This window comes from Marmota monax, unplaced genomic scaffold (genome assembly GCF_021218885.2).
Source record: "Marmota monax isolate L192 unplaced genomic scaffold, Marmota_monax_Labrador192_F-V1.1 WCK01_AAM20220418_F8-fsc00102, whole genome shotgun sequence".
Taxonomy (NCBI): Eukaryota; Metazoa; Chordata; class Mammalia; order Rodentia; family Sciuridae; genus Marmota; species Marmota monax.
The window spans coordinates 1,089,874-1,109,200 of record NW_026692494.1 but is presented as its reverse complement, the minus strand read 5'-3'; the positions used below and the strand labels follow the sequence as shown (position 1 = coordinate 1,109,200).

The following is a 19,327-nucleotide window of genomic DNA, read 5'->3' as shown; positions in this document are numbered from 1 at the left end:
CTTTTGAGTGAAGGACGTGACCCTGTGGAGGCAGGGGATTGTTCTTGGGGTCCAGATGTGGTCTGTTCACTGGTCACTGCCTCTTCTGTGGAAAATTGACTTGTTGGTGGAGTGTGAGTGGTCAGGTCAGTGTCCAGGGTCTTCTGTTCCTGGGTGGTGGTCCTCACATGGAGGCTGGAGATGGGTGGAGAGCTTGTCCTCGATGTCTGCATGATTCCTGGCTGGGGGGTGGTGAGGTCTGAGAACCTAGGTCCTGGTGAGGAGGTTCTGGGTGACCCAGTGTTGAGAGGTGTAATAGGAGGGGATGATCCAACAGGGGAAGTCCCCAGAGAACTTACAGGGTGTCTTGGATTCTCAGAAAGGGTGCTTTCAGGTGGCACTAGACCAGAAGTTCTGCTGGAAGTGGTGGCCTTCTCTGAGGGTGCAAGAGAGTTTGTGACATTGGAAAGGATCTTGGATGCCGTGGTGTTCATGGTGGGTTGTGACCCAGAGGAGGGTGATGGAAGGGATTGTGGTTGAGACCTGGTGGTTTCTACGCTGGTTATTGCCCTCTGTGGAGGTGCAGAGCTTGTGTTTGGTGTGAGGTCCTTGGACACCTCCTGCATGATGGTCCTACTGCCAGTCCCAGTGGACACTGCCTGGCTGACAGCTTGTGGGACTGTGTTGGGGAAGGTAGGGACATCGTCCTCAGTGGTGAGGAACATGGGGGCTGGAGACCCAGGTGAGGAAGGAGTGGATGCTTCTCGACCTCGTAACGACGTAGAAATATCGTCTTCAGTGGTGAAGAAGATGGGGTCTAGAGTCCCAGGCCAGGAGGGAGTGGATGGTTTTGGGGAGGAGGCTCCAGGGGTCTTGGAGACACTGACCAGGGTCACCTTTGTGGATTCTGCAGGGCTGCTTTCCTGCAAAGGTGGGTTTCTTGGAGATAATGGAGTGTGAGTGGAAGTGCTCCCCAGAAGGGTGGAGTGTGAGTGTGGAAACTTCTGTGGCCCAGGGCTGAGTGTCCACTGTGCAGCAGTCTCCTGTGAAGGAAGTGAGTGTGAAGAGGCAGAGGAGTGTGCCTGGGTTGCCGTTGTGGTGGCACCTACATATGTCACCGCAGTATTTGTGGACACATGAGTTGTGTGTGGAGTGGGAGCATCCCGGGAAGTGGCCAGGCTGTTGTGATCCTGGGCAGTGGTCCTTGTGTGTGGGCTGGTGACGGGCGGAGACCCTGCCCTCCATGCCTGTGTGGTTCTTGGCAGGATTGTGGTGAGGACTGAGTTTGAAGACATCATTGTGGAGGACCAGGGTGTCCCAATGTGGAGAGCTGTAGGAAGAGGGGAGGAGACGCTATGGGATGTCCCCTGGGAACCCGCAGGCCTGCTCTGTCTCCATGAGAGGTTGCTTTTGGGGGCCAGATTTCCAGAAGAGGAGGTGGGAGGAGTGTCCCTCTGTGAGTGTGGAAGTGTGTGTTTGGTAGTGGAGTGGTTCTTGAAAGCATTAGTGGACACGGTTGCTTGTGAGGGAGCAGAGGGTGAGGAAAAGGATTGTGGTGGAGACCTGGTGGTTTCCTGGCTGGAGAGGGCTGAGTTTGGAGGGGCAGAGGTTGGTTCAGGTCGTATGCCCTGTGTGTCATTAGAAATCACCGTCCCACTGCCAATCCACGTGGGAAGGGGGCTGGTGAGAGACTGTGTGTTGGTGCTGAGTTCCACAGTGTTCTCTTCATGGAGTCTAGAACGAGTCAAGGAGGCAGTGGATCCACCTTGGGCTGAAACCGGAGGTACCCCTGAAGCGCTGGTTTGAGGGCTGCTGGCCGTCTCGGGTGAGGTTCTCTCAGTTGTTGGAGGGTGAGTGGAAGACCTCCTCAGAGGCATCTTTGGTGAGGTTGAAAGCCTCTGGGAACCAGTGGAGATTACCTGATGTGCAGTGGTTTTGAGTGATGGACGTGACCCTATGAAGGCAGGGGACTGTTCTTGGGATCCAGATGTGGTCACTTCACCAGTCACTTCCCCATCTGTGGAACCATGACGTGTTGTTGTAGTGTTAGTGGTCCGGTCAGTGTCCAGGGTCTTCTGTGCCTGGGCAGTGGTCCTGGCCTGCGGGCTGGTGATGGGTAGTGAGCTTGTCCTCGATGCCTGCATGATTCCTGGCTGAGTGGTGGTGAGGTCTGGGAACCCAGGACCTGCTGAGGAGGTCCTAGGCGACCCTGTGTTGACATGGGATGTCCCCAGAGAAAACACAGATTGTCTTTGATTCACAGACTGGGTGCTCTGAGGTGGCACTGAGCCAGAAGAGTGGCTGGAAAAGGTGGCCTTCTCTGAGGGTGCAAGAGACGATGAGAGACTTGAAAGGTTCTCAGATGCCACCGTGGTCATGGTGGGTTGTGACCCAGCGGAGGGTGAAGTCAGGGATTGTGGTTGAGACCTGGTGGTTTCCACACTGATCAGAGTGCTCTGTGGAGGTGTAGAGCTTGTGTTGGGAGTGAGGTCCCTTGACACCTCCATGATGATGGTCCTACTGCCAGTCCCAGTGGAGACTGCCTGGCTGACAGGCTGTGTGCCTGTGTTGGAGAAGGTGTGGTCATGGTTCCCAGTGGTGAGGAAGATGGGTGTTGGAGACCCAGGTGGGTAGGGAGTGGATGCTTCTGGGCTTCCCGACAATGGAGAGATCCCATCCTCACTGGTGAGGAACAAAAGGGCTGGAGACCCAGGCCAGTGGGGAGTGGATGGTTTTGGGGAGGAGGCTCCAGGGGTCTTGGAGGCACTGAGCAGGGTCACCTTTGTGGATTCTGCAGGGCTGCTTTCCTGCAAAGGTGGGTTTTTTGGAGATAATGGAGTGTGAGAGGAGGTGCTCCCCAGAAGGGTGGAGTGCGAGTGAGAAATCGTCTGTGGCCCAGGGCTGACTGTCCACTGTGCAGCAGTCTCCTGTGAATGAAGTGAGTGTGGAGAGGCAGAGGAGTGTGCCTGGGTTCCCAGTGTGTTGGTTGCTGCAGGTGTCACCACAGTGTTCGTGGACACATGAGTTGTGTGTGGAGTGGGAGCCTCCCAGGAAGTGGCCAGGCTGTCATGATCCTGGGCAGAGGTATTGGAATGTGGGCTGGTGATGGGTAGGTAGCCTGTCATCCATGCCTGTGTGGTTCCTGGCAGAACTGTGGTGAGGACTGAGGTCGAAGAAATCATTGTGGAGGACCTGGTTGTCCCAGTTTGGGGAGCTGTAGGAGGAGGGGAGGAGACACTATTGGATGTCCCTTGAGAACCCTCAGGCCTGCTCTGTGTCCCTGAGAGGAGGTTGCTTTTGGGGGACAGAGTTCCGGAGGAGGAGGTGGGAGGAGTGTCCCTCTGTGAGTGTGGAAGTGTGTGTTTGGTAGTGGAGTGGTTCTTGAGAGCATTGGTGGCCATGGTTGGTTGTGAGGGAGCAGAGGGTGAGGAAAAGGATTCTGGTGGAGACCTGGTGGTGTCCTGGCTGGAGAGGGCTGTGTGTGGAGTGGCAGAGGTTGGTTCAGGTCCTATGCCCTGTGTGTCATTAGAAATCACTGTCCAACCGCCAGTCCAGGTGGGAAGGGGGCTGGTGAGAGACTGTGTGTTGGTGCTGGATTCTGTAGTGTCTTCTTCATGGACTGTAGAATCAGGTGAGTAGGGACGTGATCTTTCTGGGGTTGAAGCAGGATGTTCCCATGGAACGCTGGTTTGAGGGACCTTTGGAGGTCCTTGGGGTCTGCTTGTCATCACAGGTGAGGTTCTCTCAGGTGTTGGAGGGTGAGAGGAAATGCTCCTCAGAGGGGTGTTTGTTGAGCGTGAAGGCATCTGGGACCCAGTGCTGAATTCCCACTGTGTAGGGCTTTTGAGTGAAGGATGTGACCCTGTGGAGGCAGGGGACTGTTCTTGGGGTCCAGATGTGGTCACTTCACTGGCCATTGCCTCTTCTGTGGAAACTTGACTTGTTGGTGGAGTGTGAGTGGTCAGGTCAGTGTCCAGGGTCTTCTGTACCCGGGTGGTGGTCCTCACATGCAGGCTGGAGATGGGTGGAGAGCTTGTCCTCGATGTCTGCATGATTCCTGGCTGGGGGGTGGTGAGGTCTGAGAACCTAGGTTCTGGTGAGGAGGTTCTGGGTGACCCAGTGTTGAGAGGTGTAATAGGAGGGGATGATCCAACAGGGGAAGTCCCCAGAGAACTTACAGGGTGTCTTGGATTCTCAGAAAGGGTGCTTTCAGGTGGCACTAGACCAGAAGTTCTGCTGGAAGTGGTGGCCTTCTCTGAGGGTGCAAGAGAGTTTGTGACATTGGAAAGGATCTTGGATGCCGTGGTGTTCATGGTGGGTTGTGACCCAGAGGAGGGTGATGGAAGGGATTGTGGTTGAGACCTGGTGGTTTCTACGCTGGTTATTGCCCTCTGTGGAGGTGCAGAGCTTGTGTTTGGTGTGAGGTCCTTGGACACCTCCTGCATGATGGTCCTACTTCCAGTCCCAGTGGAGACTGCCTGGCTGACAGCTTGTGGGACTGTGTTGGGGAAGGTAGGGACATCGTCCTCAGTGGTGAGGAACATGGGGGCTGGAGACCCAGGTGAGGAAGGAGTGGATGCTTCTCGACCTCGTAACGACGTAGAAATATCGTCTTCAGTGGTGAAGAAGATGGGGTCTAGAGTCCCAGGCCAGGAGGGAGTGGATGGTTTTGAGGAGGAGGCTCCAGGGGTCTTGGAGACACTGACCAGGGTCACCTTTGTGGATTCTGCAGGGCTGCTTTCTTGCAAAGGTGGGTTTCTTGGAGATAATGGAGTGTGAGTGGAAGTGCTCCCCAGAAGGGTGGAGTGTGAGTGTGGAAACTTCTGTGGCCCAGGGCTGAGTGTCCACTGTGCAGCAGTCTCCTGTGAAGGAAGTGAGTGTGTAGAGGCAGAGGAGTGTGCCTGGGTTCCCGGTGTGTTGGTACTTGCCGGGGTCACCACAGTGTCCGTGGACACATGAGTTCTGTGTGGAGTGGGAATAGTCCGGGAAGTGGCCAGGCTGTCGTGATCCTGGGCAGTGGTGCTCATGTGTGGGCTGGTGATGGGCAGATAGCCTGTCCTCCATGCCTGTGTGGTTCTTGGCAGAACTGTTGTGAGGAATGAGGTCGAAGAGCTCATTGTGGAGGACCTGGTTGTCCCAGTGTGGAGAGGTGTAGGAGGAGGGGAGGAGACACTATTGGATGTCCCTTGAGGACCCGGAGGCCTGCTCTGTGACCCTGAGAGGTTGTTTTTGGGGGACAGAGTTCCAGAAGACATGGTGGGAGGAGTGTCCCTCTGTGAGTGTGGAAGTGTGTGTTTGGTAGTGGAGTGGTTCTTGAGAGCATTGGTGGCCATGGTTGGTTGTGAGGGAGCAGAGGGTGAGGAAAAGGATTCTGGTGGAGACCTGGTGGTGTCCTGGCTGGAGAGGGCTGTGTGTGGAGAGGCAGAGGTTGGTTCAGGTCCTATGCCCTGTGTGTCATTAGAAATCAAGGTCCCACTGCCAGTCCACGTGGGAAGGGGGCTGGTGAGAGACTGTGTGTTGGTGCTGGATTCTGTAGTGTCTTCTTCATGGACTGTAGAATCAGGTGAGTAGGGACGGGATCTTTCTGGGGTTGAAGCAGGATGTTCCCATGGAACGCTGGTTTGAGGGACCTTTGGAGGTCCTTGGGGTCTGCTTGTCATCACAGGTGAGGTTCTCTCAGGTGTTGGAGGGGGAGAGGAAATGCTCCTCAGAGGGGTGTTTGTTGAGCGTGAAGGCATCTGGGACCCAGTGCTGAATTCCCACTGTGTAGGGCTTTTGAGTGAAGGACGTGACCCTGTGGAGGCAGGGGACTGTTCTTGGGGTCCAGATGTGGTCTGTTCACTGGTCACTGCCTCTTCTGTGGAAAATTGACTTGTTGGTGGAGTGTGAGTGGTCAGGTTAGTGTCCAGGGTCTTCTGTTCCTGGGTGGTGGTCCTCACATGCAGGCTGGAGATGGGTGGAGAGCTTGTCCTCGATGTCTGCATGATTCCTGGCTGGGGGGTGGTGAGGTCTGAGAACCTAGGTTCTGGTGAGGAGGTTCTGGGTGACCCAGTGTTGAGAGGTGTAATAGGAGGGGATGATCCAACAGGGGAAGTCCCCAGAGAACTTACAGGGTGTCTTGGATTCTCAGAAAGGGTGCTTTCAGGTGGCACTAGACCAGAAGTTCTGCTGGAAGTGGTGGCCTTCTCTGAGGGTGCAAGAGAGTTTGTGACATTGGAAAGGATCTTGGATGCCGTGGTGTTCATGGTGGGTTGTGACCCAGAGGAGGGTGATGGAAGGGATTGTGGTTGAGACCTGGTGGTTTCTACGCTGGTTATTGCCCTCTGTGGAGGTGCAGAGCTTGTGTTTGGTGTGAGGTCCTTGGACACCTCCTGCATGATGGTCCTACTGCCAGTCCCAGTGGACACTGCCTGGCTGACAGCTTGTGGGACTGTGTTGGGGAAGGTAGGGACATCGTCCTCAGTGGTGAGGAACATGGGGGCTGGAGACCCAGGTGAGGAAGGAGTGGATGCTTCTCGACCTCGTAACGACGTAGAAATATCGTCTTCAGTGGTGAAGAAGATGGGGTCTAGAGTCCCAGGCCAGGAGGGAGTGGATGGTTTTGGGGAGGAGGCTCCAGGGGTCTTGGAGACACTGACCAGGGTCACCTTTGTGGATTCTGCAGGTCTGCTTTCTTGCAAAGGTGGGTATCTTGGAGATAATGGAGTGTGAGTGGAAGTGCTCCCCAGAAGGGTGGAGTGTGAGTGTGGAAACTTCTGTGGCCCAGGGCTGACTGTCCACTGTGCAGCAGTCTCCTGTGAAGGAAGTGAGTGTGAAGAGGCAGAGGAGTGTGCCTGTGTTGCCGTTGTGGTGGCACCTACAGGTGTCACCACAGTGTTCGTGGACACATGAGTTGTGTGTGGAGTGGGAGCATCCCGGGAAGTGGCCAGGCTGTTGTGATCCTGGGCAGTGGTCCTGGTGTGTGGGCTGGTGGTGGGCGGGGAGCCTGTCCTCCATGCCTGTGTGGTTCCTGGCAGAACTGTGGTGAGGACTGAGGTCGAAGAGCTCGTTGTGGAGGACCTGGGTGTCCCACTGTGGAGAGCTGTAGGAGGAGGGGAGGAGACGCTATGGGATGTCCCCTGAGAACCAGAAGGCCTGCTCTGTGTCCCTGAGAGGTTGCTTTTGGGGGACAGAGTTCCGGAGGAGGAGGTGGGAGGAGTGTCCCTCTGTGAGTGTGGAAGTGTGTGTTTGGTAGTGGAGTGGTCCTTGAGAGCATTGGTGGCCGTGGTTGGTTGTGAGGGAGCAGAGGGTGAGGAAAAGGATTCTGGTGGAGACCTGGTGGTGTCCTGGCTGGAGAGGGCTGTGTGTGGAGGGGCAGAGGTTGGTTCAGGTCCTATGCCCTGTGTGTCATTAGAAATCAAGGTCCCACTGCCAGTCCAAGTGGGAAGGGCGCTGGTGAGAGACTGTGTGTTGGTGCTGGATTCTGTAGTGTCTTCTTTATGGACTGTAGAATCAGGTGAGTAGGGACTGGATCTTTCTGGGGTTGAAGCAGTATGTTCCCATGAAACGCTGGTTTGAGGGACCTTTGGAGGTCCTTGGGGTCTGCTTGTCATCACAGGTGAGGTTCTGTCAGGTGTTGGAGGGTGAGAGGAAATGCTCCTCAGAGGGGTGTTTGCTGAGCGTGAAGGCATCTGGGACCCAGTGCTGAATTCCCACTGTGTAGGGCTTTTGAGTGAAGGATGTGACCCTGTGGAGGCAGGGGACTGTTCTTGGGGTCCAGATGTGGTCACTTCACTGGCCATTGCCTCTTCTGTGGAAACTTGACTTGTTGGTGGAGTGTGAGTGGTCAGGTCAGTGTCCAGGGTCTTCTGTGCCTGGGTGGTGGTCCTCACATGGAGGCTGGAGATGGGTGGAGAGCTTGTCCTCGATGTCTGCATGATTCCTGGCTGGGGGGTGGTGAGGTCTGAGAACCTAGGTTCTGGTGAGGAGGTTCTGGGTGACCCAGTGTTGAGAGGTGTAATAGGAGGGGATGATCCAACAGAGGACGTCCCCAGAGAACTTACAGGGTGTCTTGGATTCTCACAAAGGGTGCTTTCAGGTGGCACTAGACCAGAAGTTCTGCTGGAAGTGGTGGCCTTCTCTGAGGTTGCAAGAGACTTTGTGACAGTGGAAAGGATCTTGGATGCCGTGGTGGTCATGGTTGGTTGTGACCCAGTGGAGGGTGATGGAAATGATTGTGGTTGAGACCTGGTGGTTTCTACGCTGGTTATTGCCCTCTGTGGAGGTGCAGAGCTTGTGTTTGGTGTGAGGTCCTTGGACACCTCCTGCATGATGGTCCTACTGCCAGTCCCAGTGGACACTGCCTGGCTGACAGCTTGTGGGACTGTGTTGGGGAAGGTAGGGACATCGTCCTCAGTGGTGAGGAACATGGGGGCTGCAGTCCCAGGTGAGGAAGGAGTGGATGCTTCTCGACCTCGTGACGATGTAGAAATATCGTCTTCAGTGGTGAGGAAGATGGGGGCTGGAGTCCCAGGCCAGTGGGGAGTGGATGGTTTTGGGGAGGAGGCTCCAGGGGTCTTGGAGGCACTGACCAGGGTCACCTTTGTGGATTCTGCAGGGCTGCTTTCTTGCAAAGGTGGGTTTCTTGGAGATAATGGAGTATGAGTGGACGTGCTCCCAAGAATGGTGGAGTGTGAGTGTAGAAATGTCTGTGGCCCAGGGCTGAGTGTCCACTGTGCAGCAGTCTCCTGTGAAGGAAGTGAGTGTGTAGAGGCAGAGGAGTGTGCCTGGGTTCCCGGTGTGTTGGTACTTGCCGGGGTCACCACAGTGTCCGTGGACACATGAGTTCTGTGTGGAGTGGGAATAGTCCGGGAAGTGGCCAGGCTGTCGTGATCCTGGGCAGTGGTGCTCATGTGTGGGCTGGTGATGGGCAGATAGCCTGTCCTCCATGCCTGTGTGGTTCTTGGCAGAACTGTTGTGAGGAATGAGGTCAAAGAGCTCATTGTGGAGGACCTGGTTGTCCCAGTGTGGAGAGGTGTAAGAGGAGGGGAGGAGACGCTATTGGATGTCCCTTGAGAACCTGCACGCCTGCTCTGTGACCCTGAGAGGTTGTTTTTGGGGGACAGAGTTCCAGAAGACATGGTGGGAGGAGTGTCCCTCTGTGAGTGTGGAAGTGTGTGTTTGGTAGTGGAGTGGTTCTTGAGAGCATTGGTGGCCATGTTTGGTTGTGAGGGAGTAGAGGGTGAGGAAAAGGATTCTGGTGGAGACCTGGTGGTTTCCTGGCTGGAGAGGGCTGTGTGTGGAGGGGCAGAGGTTGGTTCAGGTCCTATGCCCTGTGTGTCATTAGAAATCAAGGTCCCACTGCCAGTCCACGTGGGAAGGGGGCTGGTGAGAGACTGTGTGTTGGTGCTGGATTCTGTAGTGTCTTCTTCATGGACTGTAGAATCAGGTGAGTAGGGACGGGATCTTTCTGGGGTTGAAGCAGGATGTTCCCATGGAACGCTGGTTTGAGGGACCTTTGGAGGTCCTTGGGGTCTGCTTGTCATCACAGGTGAGGTTCTCTCAGGTGTTGGAGGGGGAGAAGAAATGGTCCTCAAAGGGGTGTTTGTTGAGCGAGAAGGCATCTGGGACCCAGTGCTGAATTCCCACTGTGTAGGGCTTTTGAGTGAAGGACGTGACCCTGTGGAGGCAGGGGACTGTTCTTGGGGTCCCGATGTGGTCTGTTCACTGGTCACTGCCTCTTCTGTGGAAAATTGACTTGTTGGTGGAGTGTGAGTGGTCAGGTTAGTGTCCAGGGTCTTCTGTTCCTGGGTGGTGGTCCTCACATGCAGGCTGGAGATGGGTGGAGAGCTTGTCCTCGATGTCTGCATGATTCCTGGCTGGGGGGTTGTGAGGTCTGAGAACCTAGGTTCTGGTGAGGAGGTTCTGGGTGACCCAGTGTTGAGAGGTGTAATAGGAGGGGATGATCCAACAGGGGAAGTCCCCAGAGAACTTACAGGGTGTCTTGGATTCTCAGAAAGGGTGCTTTCAGGTGGCACTGGACCAGAAGTTCTGCTGGAAGTGGTGGCCTTCTCTGAGGGTGCAAGAGATTTTGTGACATTGGAAAGGATCTTGGATGCCGTGGTGTTCATGGTGGGTTGTGACCCAGAGGATGGTGATGGAAGGGATTGTGGTTGAGACCTGGTGGTTTCTACGCTGGTTATTGCCCTCTGTGGAGGTGCAGAGCTTGTGTTTGGTGTGAGGTCCTTGGACACCTCCTGCATGATGGTCCTACTGCCAGTCCCAGTGGACACTGCCTGGCTGACAGCTTGTGGGACTGTGTTGGGGAAGGTAGGGACATCGTCCTCAGTGGTGAGGAACATGGGGGCTGGAGACCCAGGTGAGGAAGGAGTGGATGCTTCTCGACCTCGTAACGATGTAGAAATATCGTCTTCAGTGGTGAAGAAGATGGGGTCTAGAGTCCCAGGCCAGGAGGGAGTGGATGGTTTTGGGGAGGAGGCTCCAGGGGTCTTGGAGACACTGACCAGGGTCACCTTTGTGGATTCTGCAGGTCTGCTTTCTTGCAAAGGTGGGTATCTTGGAGATAATGGAGTGTGAGTGGAAGTGCTCCCCAGAAGGGTGGAGTGTGAGTGTGGAAACTTCTGTGGCCCAGGGCTGACTGTCCACTGTGCAGCAGTCTCCTGTGAAGGAAGTGAGTGTGAAGAGGCAGAGGAGTGTGCCTGGGTTGCCATTGTGGTGGCACCTACATATGTCACCGCAGTATTTGTGGACACATGAGTTGTGTGTGGAGTGGGAGCATCCCGGGAAGTGGCCAGGCTGTTGTGATCCTGGGCAGTGGTCCTTGTGTGCGGGCTGGTGACGGGCGGAGACCCTGCCCTCCATGCCTGTGTGGTTCTTGGCAGGATTGTGGTGAGGACTGAGGTTGAAGACATCATTGTGGAGGACCAGGGTGTCCCACTGTGGAGAGCTGTAGGAAGAGGGGAGGAGACGCTATGGGATGTCCCCTGGGAACCCGCAGGCCTGCTCTGTGTCCATGAGAGGTTGCTTTTGGGGGCCAGATTTCCAGAAGAGGAGGTGGGAGGAGTGTCCCTCTGTGAGTGTGGAAGTGTGTGTTTGGTAGTGGAGTGGTTCTTGAGAGCATTGGTGGCCATGGTTGCTTGTGAGGGAGCAGAGGGTGAGGAAAAGGATTCCGGTGGAGACCTGGTGGTGTCCTGGCTGGAGAGGGCTGTGTGTGGAGGGGCAGAGGTTGGTTCAGGTCCTATGCCCTGTGTGTCATTAGAAATCACCGTCCCACTGCCAGTCCACGTGGGAAGGGGGCTGGTGAGTGACTGTGTGTTGGTGCTGAGTTCCACAGTGTTCTCTTCATGGAGTGTAGAACGAGTCAAGGAGGCAGTGGATCCACCTTGGGCTGAAGCCGGAGGTGCCCCTGAAGCGCTGGTTTGAGGGCTGCTGGCCGTCTCGGGTGAGGTTCTCTCAGTTGTTGGAGGGTGAGTGGAAGACCTCCTCAGAGGCATCTTTGGTGAGGTTGAAAGCCTCTGGGAACCAGTGGAGATTACCTGATGTGCAGTGGTTTTGAGTGATGGATGTGACCCTATGAAGGCAGGGGACTGTTCTTGGGATCCAGATGTGGTCACTTCACCAGTCACTTCCCCATCTGTGGAACCATGACGTGTTGTTGTAGTGTTAGTGGTCCGGTCAGTGTCCAGGGTCTTCTGTGCCTGGGCAGTGGTCCTGGCCTGCGGGCTGGTGATGGGTAGTGAGCTTGTCCTCGATGCCTGCATGATTCCTGGCTGAGTGGTGGTGAGGTCTGGGAACCCAGGACCTGCTGAGGAGGTCCTAGGCGACCCTGTGTTGACATGGGATGTCCCCAGAGAAAACACAGATTGTCTTTGATTCACAGACTGGGTGCTCTGAGGTGGCACTGAGCCAGAAGAGTGGCTGGAAAAGGTGGCCTTCTCTGAGGGTGCAAGAGACGTTGAGAGACTTGAAAGGTTCTCAGATGCCACCTTGGTCATGGTGGGTTGTGACCCAGCGGAGGGTGAAGTCAGGGATTGTGGTTGAGACCTGGTGGTTTCCACACTGATCAGAGTGCTCTGTGGAGGTGTAGAGCTTGTGTTGGGAGTGAGGTCTCTTGACACCTCCATGATGATGGTCCTACTGCCAGTCCCAGTGGAGACTGCCTGGCTGACAGGCTGTGTGCCTGTGTTGGAGAAGGTGTGGTCATGGTTCCCAGTGGTGAGGAAGATGGGTGTTGGAGACCCAGGTGGGTAGGGAGTGGATGCTTCTGGGCTTCCCGACAATGGAGAGATCCCATCCTCACTGGTGAGGAACAAAAGGGCTGGAGACCCAGGCCAGTGGGGAGTGGATGGTTTTGGGGAGGAGGCTCCAGGGGTCTTGGAGGCACTGAGCAGGGTCACCTTTGTGGATTCTGCAGGGCTGCTTTCCTGCAAAGGTGGGTTTCTTGGAGATAATGGAGTGTGAGAGGAGGTGCTCCCCAGAAGGGTGGAGTGTGTTTGAGGAATCGTCTGTGGCCCAGGGCTGACTGTCCACTGTGCAGCAGTCTCCTGTGCAGGAAGTGAGTGTGGAGAGGCAGAGGAGTGTGCCTGGGTTCCCAGTGTGTTGGTTGCTGCAGGTGTCACCACAGTGTTCGTGGACACATGAGTTGTGTGTGGAGTGGGAGTCTCCCAGGAAGTGGCCAGGCTGTCATGATCCTGGGCAGAGGTACTGGGATGTGGGCTGGTGATGGGTAGGTAGCCTGTCCTCCATACCTGTGTGGTTCCTGGCAGAACTGTGGTGAGGACTGAGGTCGAAGAAATCATTGTGGAGGACCTGGTTGTCCCAGTTTGGGGAGCTATAGGAGGAGGGGAGGAGACACTATTGGATGTCCCTTGAGAACCCTCAGGCCTGCTCTGTGTCCCTGAGAGGAGGTTGCTTTTGGGGGACAGAGTTCCGGAAGAGGAGGTGGGAGGAGTGTCCCTCTGTGAGTGTGGAAGTGTGTGTTTGGTAGTGGAGTGGTTCTTGAGAGCATTGGTGGACATGGTTGGTTGTGAGGGAGCAGAGGGGGAGGAAAAGGATTCTGGTGGAGACTTGGTGGTTTCCTGGCTGGAGAGGGCTGTGTGTGGAGGGGCAGAGGTTGGTTCTGGTCGTATGCCCTGTGTGTCATTAGAAATCACTGTCCAACCGCCACTCCAAGTGGGAAGGGGGCTGGTGAGAGACTGTGTGTTGGTGCTGGATAGTGTAGTGTCTTCTTTATGGACTGTGGAACCAGATGAATAGGGACTGGGTCCTTCTGGGGTTGAAGCAGGATGTGCCCATGAAATACTGGTTTGAGGGACCTTTGGAGGTCCTTGGGGTCTGCTTGTCATCACAGGTGAGGTTCTCTCAGTTGTTGGAGGGTGAGAGGAAATGCTCCTCAGAGGGGTGTTTGCTGAGCCTGAAGGCATCTGGGACCCAGTGCTGAATTCCCACTGTGTAGGGCTTTTGAGTGAAGGATGTGACCCTGTGGAGGCAGGGGACTGTTCTTGGGGTCCAGATGTGGTCACTTCACTGGTCACTGCCTCTTCTGTGGAAACTTGACTTGTTGGTGGAGTGTGAGTGGTCAGGATAGTGTCCAGGGTCTTCTGTTCCTGGGTGGTGGTCCTCACATGGAGGCTGGAGATGGGTGGAGAGCTTGTCCTCGATGTCTGCATGATTCCTGGCTGGGGGGTGGTGAGGTCTGAGAACCTAGGTCCTGGTGAGGAGGTTCTGGGTGACCCAGTGTTGAGAGGTGTAATAGGAGGGGATGATCCAACAGAGGACGTCCCCAGAGAACTTACAGGGTGTCTTGGATTCTCCAAAAGGGTGCTTTCAGGTGGCACTGGACCAGAAGTTCTGCTGGAAGTGGTGGCCTTCTCTGAGGGTGCAAGAGAGTTTGTGACAGTGGAAAGGATCTTGGATGCCGTGGTGTTCATGGTGGGTTGTGACCCAGAGGAGGGTGATGGAAGGGATTGTGATTGAGACCTGGTGGTTTCCACGCTGGTTATTGCCCTCTGTGGAAGTGAGGAGCTTGTGTTTGGTGTGAGGTCCTTGGACACCTCCTGCATGATGGTCCTACTGCCAGTCCCAGTGGAGACTGCCTGGCTGACAGCTTGTGGGACTGTGTTGGGGAAGGTAGGGATATCGTCCTCAGTGGTGAGGAACATGGGGGCTGGAGACCCAGGTGAGGAAGGAGTGGATGCTTCTCGACCTCGTGACGATGTAGAAATATCGTCTTCAGTGGTGAGGAAGATGGGGGCTGGAGTCCCAGGCCAGTGGGGAGTGGATGGTTTTGGGGAGGAGGATCCAAGGGTCTTGGAGGAACTGACCAGGGTCACCTTTGTGGATTCTGCAGGGCTGCTTTCCTGCAAAGGTGGGTTTCTTGGAGATAATGGAGTGTGAGAGGAAGTGCTCCCCAGAAGGGTGGAGTGTGAGTGAGGAAACTTCTGTGGCCCTGGGCTGACTGTCCACTGTACTGTGGTCTCCTGTGAATGAAGTGAGTGTGGAGAGGCAGAGGAGTGTGCTTGGGTTGCCGTTGTGGTGGCACCTACAGGTGTCACCGCAGTGTTCGTGGACACATGAGTTGTGTGTGGAGTGGGAGCATCCCGGGAAGTGGCCAGGCTGTTGTGATCCTGGGCAGTGGTCCTGGTGTGTGGGCTGGTGGTGGGCGGGGAGCCTGTCCTCCATGCCTGTGTGGTTCCTGGCAGAACTGTGGTGAGGACTGAGGTCGAAGAGCTCGTTGTGGAGGACCTGGGTGTCCCACTGTGGAGAGCTGTAGGAGGAGGGGAGGAGACGCTATGGGATGTCCCCTGAGAACCAGGAGGCCTGCTCTGTGTCCTTGAGAGGTTGCTTTTGGGGGACAGAGTTCCGGAGGAGGAGGTGGGAGGAGTGTCCCTCTGTGAGTGTGGAAGTGTGTGTTTGGTAGTGGAGTGGTCCTTGAGAGCATTGGTGGCCGTGGTTGGTTGTGAGGGAGCAGAGGGTGAGGAAAAGGATTCTGGTGGAGACCTGGTGGTGTCCTGGCTGGAGAGGGCTGTGTGTGGAGGGGCAGAGGTTGGTTCAGGTCCTATGCCCTGTGTGTCATTAGAAATCAAGGTCCCACTGCCAGTCCAAGTGGGAAGGGGGCTGGTGAGAGACTGTGTGTTGGTGCTGGATTCTGTAGTGTCTTCTTTATGGACTGTAGAATCAGGTGAGTAGGGACTGGATCTTTCTGGGGTTGAAGCAGTATGTTCCCATGAAACGCTGGTTTGAGGGACCTTTGGAGGTCCTTGGGGTCTGCTTGTCATCACAGGTGAGGTTCTGTCAGGTGTTGGAGGGTGAGAGGAAATGCTCCTCAGAGGGGTGTTTGCTGAGCGTGAAGGCATCTGGGACCCAGTGATGAATTCCCACTGTGTAGGGCTTTTGAGTGAAGGATGTGACCCTGTGGAGGCAGGGGACTGTTCTTGGGGTCCAGATGTGGTCACTTCACTGGCCATTGCCTCTTCTGTGGAAACTTGACTTGTTGGTGGAGTGTGAGTGGTCAGGTCAGTGTCCAGGGTCTTCTGTGCCTGGGTGGTGGTCCTCACAAGCAGGCTGGAGATGGGTGGAGAGCTTGTCCTCGATGTCTGCATGATTCCTGGCTGGGGGGTGGTGAGGTCTGAGAACCTAGGTTCTGGTGAGGAGGTTCTGGGTGACCCAGTGTTGAGAGGTGTAATAGGAGGGGATGATCCATCAGAGGACGTCCCCAGAGAACTTACAGGGTGTCTTGGATTCTCACAAAGGGTGCTTTCAGGTGGCACTGGACCAGAAGTTCTGCTGGAAGTGGTGGCCTTCTCTGAGTGTGCAAGAGAGTTTGTGACAGTGGAAAGGATCTTGGATTCCATGGTGGTCATGGTGGGTTGTGAGCCAGCGGAGGGTGATGGAAGGGATTGTGGTTGAGACCTGGTAGTTTCCAAGCCAGTTATTGCGCTCTGTGGAGGTGCAGAGCTTGTGTTTGGTGTGAGGTCCTTGGACACCTCCTGCATGATGGTCTTACTGGCAGCCCCAGTGGAGACTGCCTGGCTGACAGCTTGTGGGTCTGTGTTGGGGAAGGTAGGGACATCGTCCTCAGTGGTGAGGAACATGGGGGCTGCAGTCCCAGGGCAGGGGGGAGTGGATTCTCCTCGGGAGGAGGCTCCAGGGGTCTTGGAGGCACTGACCAGTGTCACTTTTGTGGATTCTGCAGGGCTGCTTTCCTGCAAAGGTGGGTTTCTTGGAGATAATGGAGTGTGAATGGAAGTGCTCCCCAGAAGGGTGGAGTGTGAGTGTGGTAATGTCTGTGGCCCAGGGCTGACTGTCCACTGTGCTGTGGTCTCCTGTGAATGAAGTGAGTGTGGAGAGGCAGAGGAGTGTGCCTGGGTTCCCGGTGTGTTGGTTCCTGCAGGTGTCACCGCAGTGTCCGTGGACACATGAGTTGTGTGTGGAGAGGGAGCAGCCTGGAAAGTGGCCAGGCTGTTGTGATCCTGTGCATTGGTCCTGGTGTGTGGGCTGGTGATGGGCAGAGAGCCTGTCCTCCATGCCTGTGTGGTTCCTGGCAGGGTGGTGGTGAGGATTGAGGTCGAAGAGCTCGTTGTGGAGGACCTGGTTGTCCCACTGTGGAGAGCTGTAGGAGGAAGGGAGGAGACGCTATGGGATGTCCCCTGAGAACCCGCAGGCCTGCTCTGTGTCCATGAGAGGTTGCTTTTGGGGCCCTGCGTTCCAGAAGAGGTGGCGGGAGGAGTGTCCCTCTGTGAGTGTGGAAGTGTGTGTTTGGTAGTGGAGTGGTTCTTGAGAGCATTGGTGGCCATGGTTGCTTGTGAGGGAGCAGAGGGTGAGGAAAAGGATTCTGGTGGAGACCTGGTGGTGTCCTGGCTGGAGAGGGCTGTGTGTGGAGGGGCAGAGGTTGGTTCAGGTCCTATGCCCTGTGTGTCATTGGAAATCACCGTCCCACTGGCAGTCGAGGTGGGAAAGGGGCTCGTGATAGCCTGTTTGTTGGTTCTGGATTCCGGAGTGTCCTCTTCATGGACCGTAGAACCAGGCGAGGATGGAGTGGATTGTTTTGCTGAGGGCAGGACCCCTGAAATGCTCTGTTCGGGCACCTTTGGAGTTCCTGCAGGGCTGCCCGCCGTCACAGGTGTGGTTGTCTCAGGTTCTGGGTGGTGAGTGGAAGTGCTCCTCTGAGGGGTCTTTGGTGAGGGTGAATGTGTCTGGGACCTAGTGATGACTTCCTGGTGTTCAGTGGTTTCTGGTGCTGTCGTTGACCTTGGGGAGGCCAGGGAGTGTCCTTGGGGTTCGGGTTTGGTGCTGTAGTCAGTGATCTCTGCAGCGTCTTTGGAACCATGCCTCGTGGGTGCAGTGTGAGTGGCCATGGTAATTTTTCGGCTGGTCTCTTCCCAGGCTTCGTTCCTTGGATGTTGGCTGGTGATGGGCAGATAGTTTGTCCGTAATGTGTGCATGTTTCCTCGCTGGGTGTTGGTGTGGCCCGAGACCCTAGAACCAGCTGACGAGGTACTGGGTGCCCCCGTGTTGAGAGATGTAGGAGGGTTGGAAGATTCGACCTCGGACGTTCCCAGAGAACTCATCGTGTGTTTTAGTTTTCCAGATAGTGCGCTCTTAGTTGAGGATGGGCCAGGAGTGGTGGTGGATGGAGAGGCCTCCTCTGAGGTCTGATGTTCTTCTGTGACAGTGAAGATGTTCTTGATCGCACTGCTTGTCGTAGTTGGTTGTGGTCTAGCTGAGGGCGGTGGAGGGGATTCTGGTGGAGACTCGGCCGTTTCCACGCTGGTCTGCGCCGTGTCTGGAGGTGCAGAGCTTGTGTTTGTTACTGTGCCCTGGGGTAACTCCGTCACCCTGGTTGCCGTGGCCCTCCGATGTGAAATTGTGGTGGTGACATACTCTGCGTTGGTGTGGGACCACATAGTGCCTTCCCCTTTGGCTGTAGAGCGAGGTGAGGAGGATGTGGATCTTCCTGGGGTGGAAGCTGCGGGGGCAGAAGAGGCCTTGGTTGGAAGCCCCTTTGCAAAAGCTCCTGTGGTTTTCCTTTCTTCTCCCGTTGAGCTTCTTTCAAAGGACGGCGTGTGAGAGGACATGTTCCCAAGGTGTGTGGTTGGTGTATGTGAATGTGTCCGGGACCCTGTGGGAACTGTCGTCTCTGCATCCCTTCCTTTGGAAAGAGGTGCCCCTGCGGAAGTCCTGGTCTTGGTATCTGCTCCAGAACTTGGGGTCTTTGCACTTGTCTTTGTAGTCACAGTGGACGCCCCACTCATGTGTGGTTCTTTGGAATCCCGGGGTGTGGGCGCACTGCGCTGTGTCAGTTTTGTCTCTGGGCTGTTTTTCAGTCTTTCTGTTGTACTTGTAACTGGCACTAAGCCAGTTTCTGTTAGCTGGGCATTTGTTTCAGGAGTGGGAACGTGATGGGATGTTTTTGAATCCTGTGAGGTTGTCCTGTGTTGTCCTGTGTTCCCAGGAGGAAGCACTGTTTTTATGAACAGACTGGTTGTCCGCCGGGTATTTGCCAAGTTGTTTGGATCCCAAGATTGAAGACTTGTGGATGAAGTAGCCTCATTTCTGGTGTCTGCAATAGACTTGTTCGCAGTTGTCTGTGTCAGTCCTTGACAAATGTTACAAGATTGTTATAAAATTACCTTTACAGGAGCATTATTACTGCCTTGGAATCGCACACATATTTTCATGCAGAATTAGTTGATTACAGTATCTCCTCATTCCCCCTTTTTATTATATCCTTTGGCCTTATCCAATTGCATAAAGTTAAGCATGACTTGAATATAATTGTATTGGATAACACAGTTGTAATACAGTAATTATACATCTATGTCTAGATGTTTCAAAAATAATAATTAATCCCATGGTTTTAAAGATATTTTTGTGTTATATCTAGCTCCTTAAAGTCTCTATTTTAATAGCCCATACCAGTATGTTTTAAGTATATTGCAAAACATACTTGAATAGTTACTGAGTATGATAAGTTTCTAATTATGCAACAGTGTAAAAAAAGGTGCGCCAGAGCTGGCCAGGTGGCTGTGATTCTAGAGTCTCAGGAGGCTGAGGCAGGAAGATGTTTCATGTTTCGTCTTAGTCTCATTAACTTACCGAGAGTGTGTCTCAAAATTAAAAAAAAAAAAAAGAATGAAAGGCTTAGGTATGTAGCTCAGCAGTAAAGTGACCCTGGTTTCAATCCTCAGGAAAAAAAAATTAAAAGGAAGAAAAGAATACGAAAGCTTCAAATTCATAATAGAGCGGTTTTTCATAGATACCAGAAGAGTACAGTTGTACTGTGAATGAATGTAATTTCCAGGGAAGTTTCACACCAACCCACAAACACACTCTCATATGCACACCGACG

At 54.7% G+C, this 19,327-nt stretch overlaps 1 protein-coding gene across 1 annotated transcript in view; it reads right to left on the bottom strand.

The window, feature by feature from the left end:
- Positions 1-59: 59 nt before the first annotated feature.
- The window catches only part of LOC124092289 (mucin-17-like), a gene marked incomplete at its 3' end in the record, with an annotated part of 31,652 nt that continues 12,384 nt past the window's right edge, over positions 60-19,327 (bottom strand). The window contains exon 2 of the mRNA XM_058579299.1: positions 60-18,574. Within this exon, the coding sequence (XP_058435282.1) occupies positions 60-18,574 (18,515 nt within the window). The remainder of the gene's footprint in view (positions 18,575-19,327) is intronic.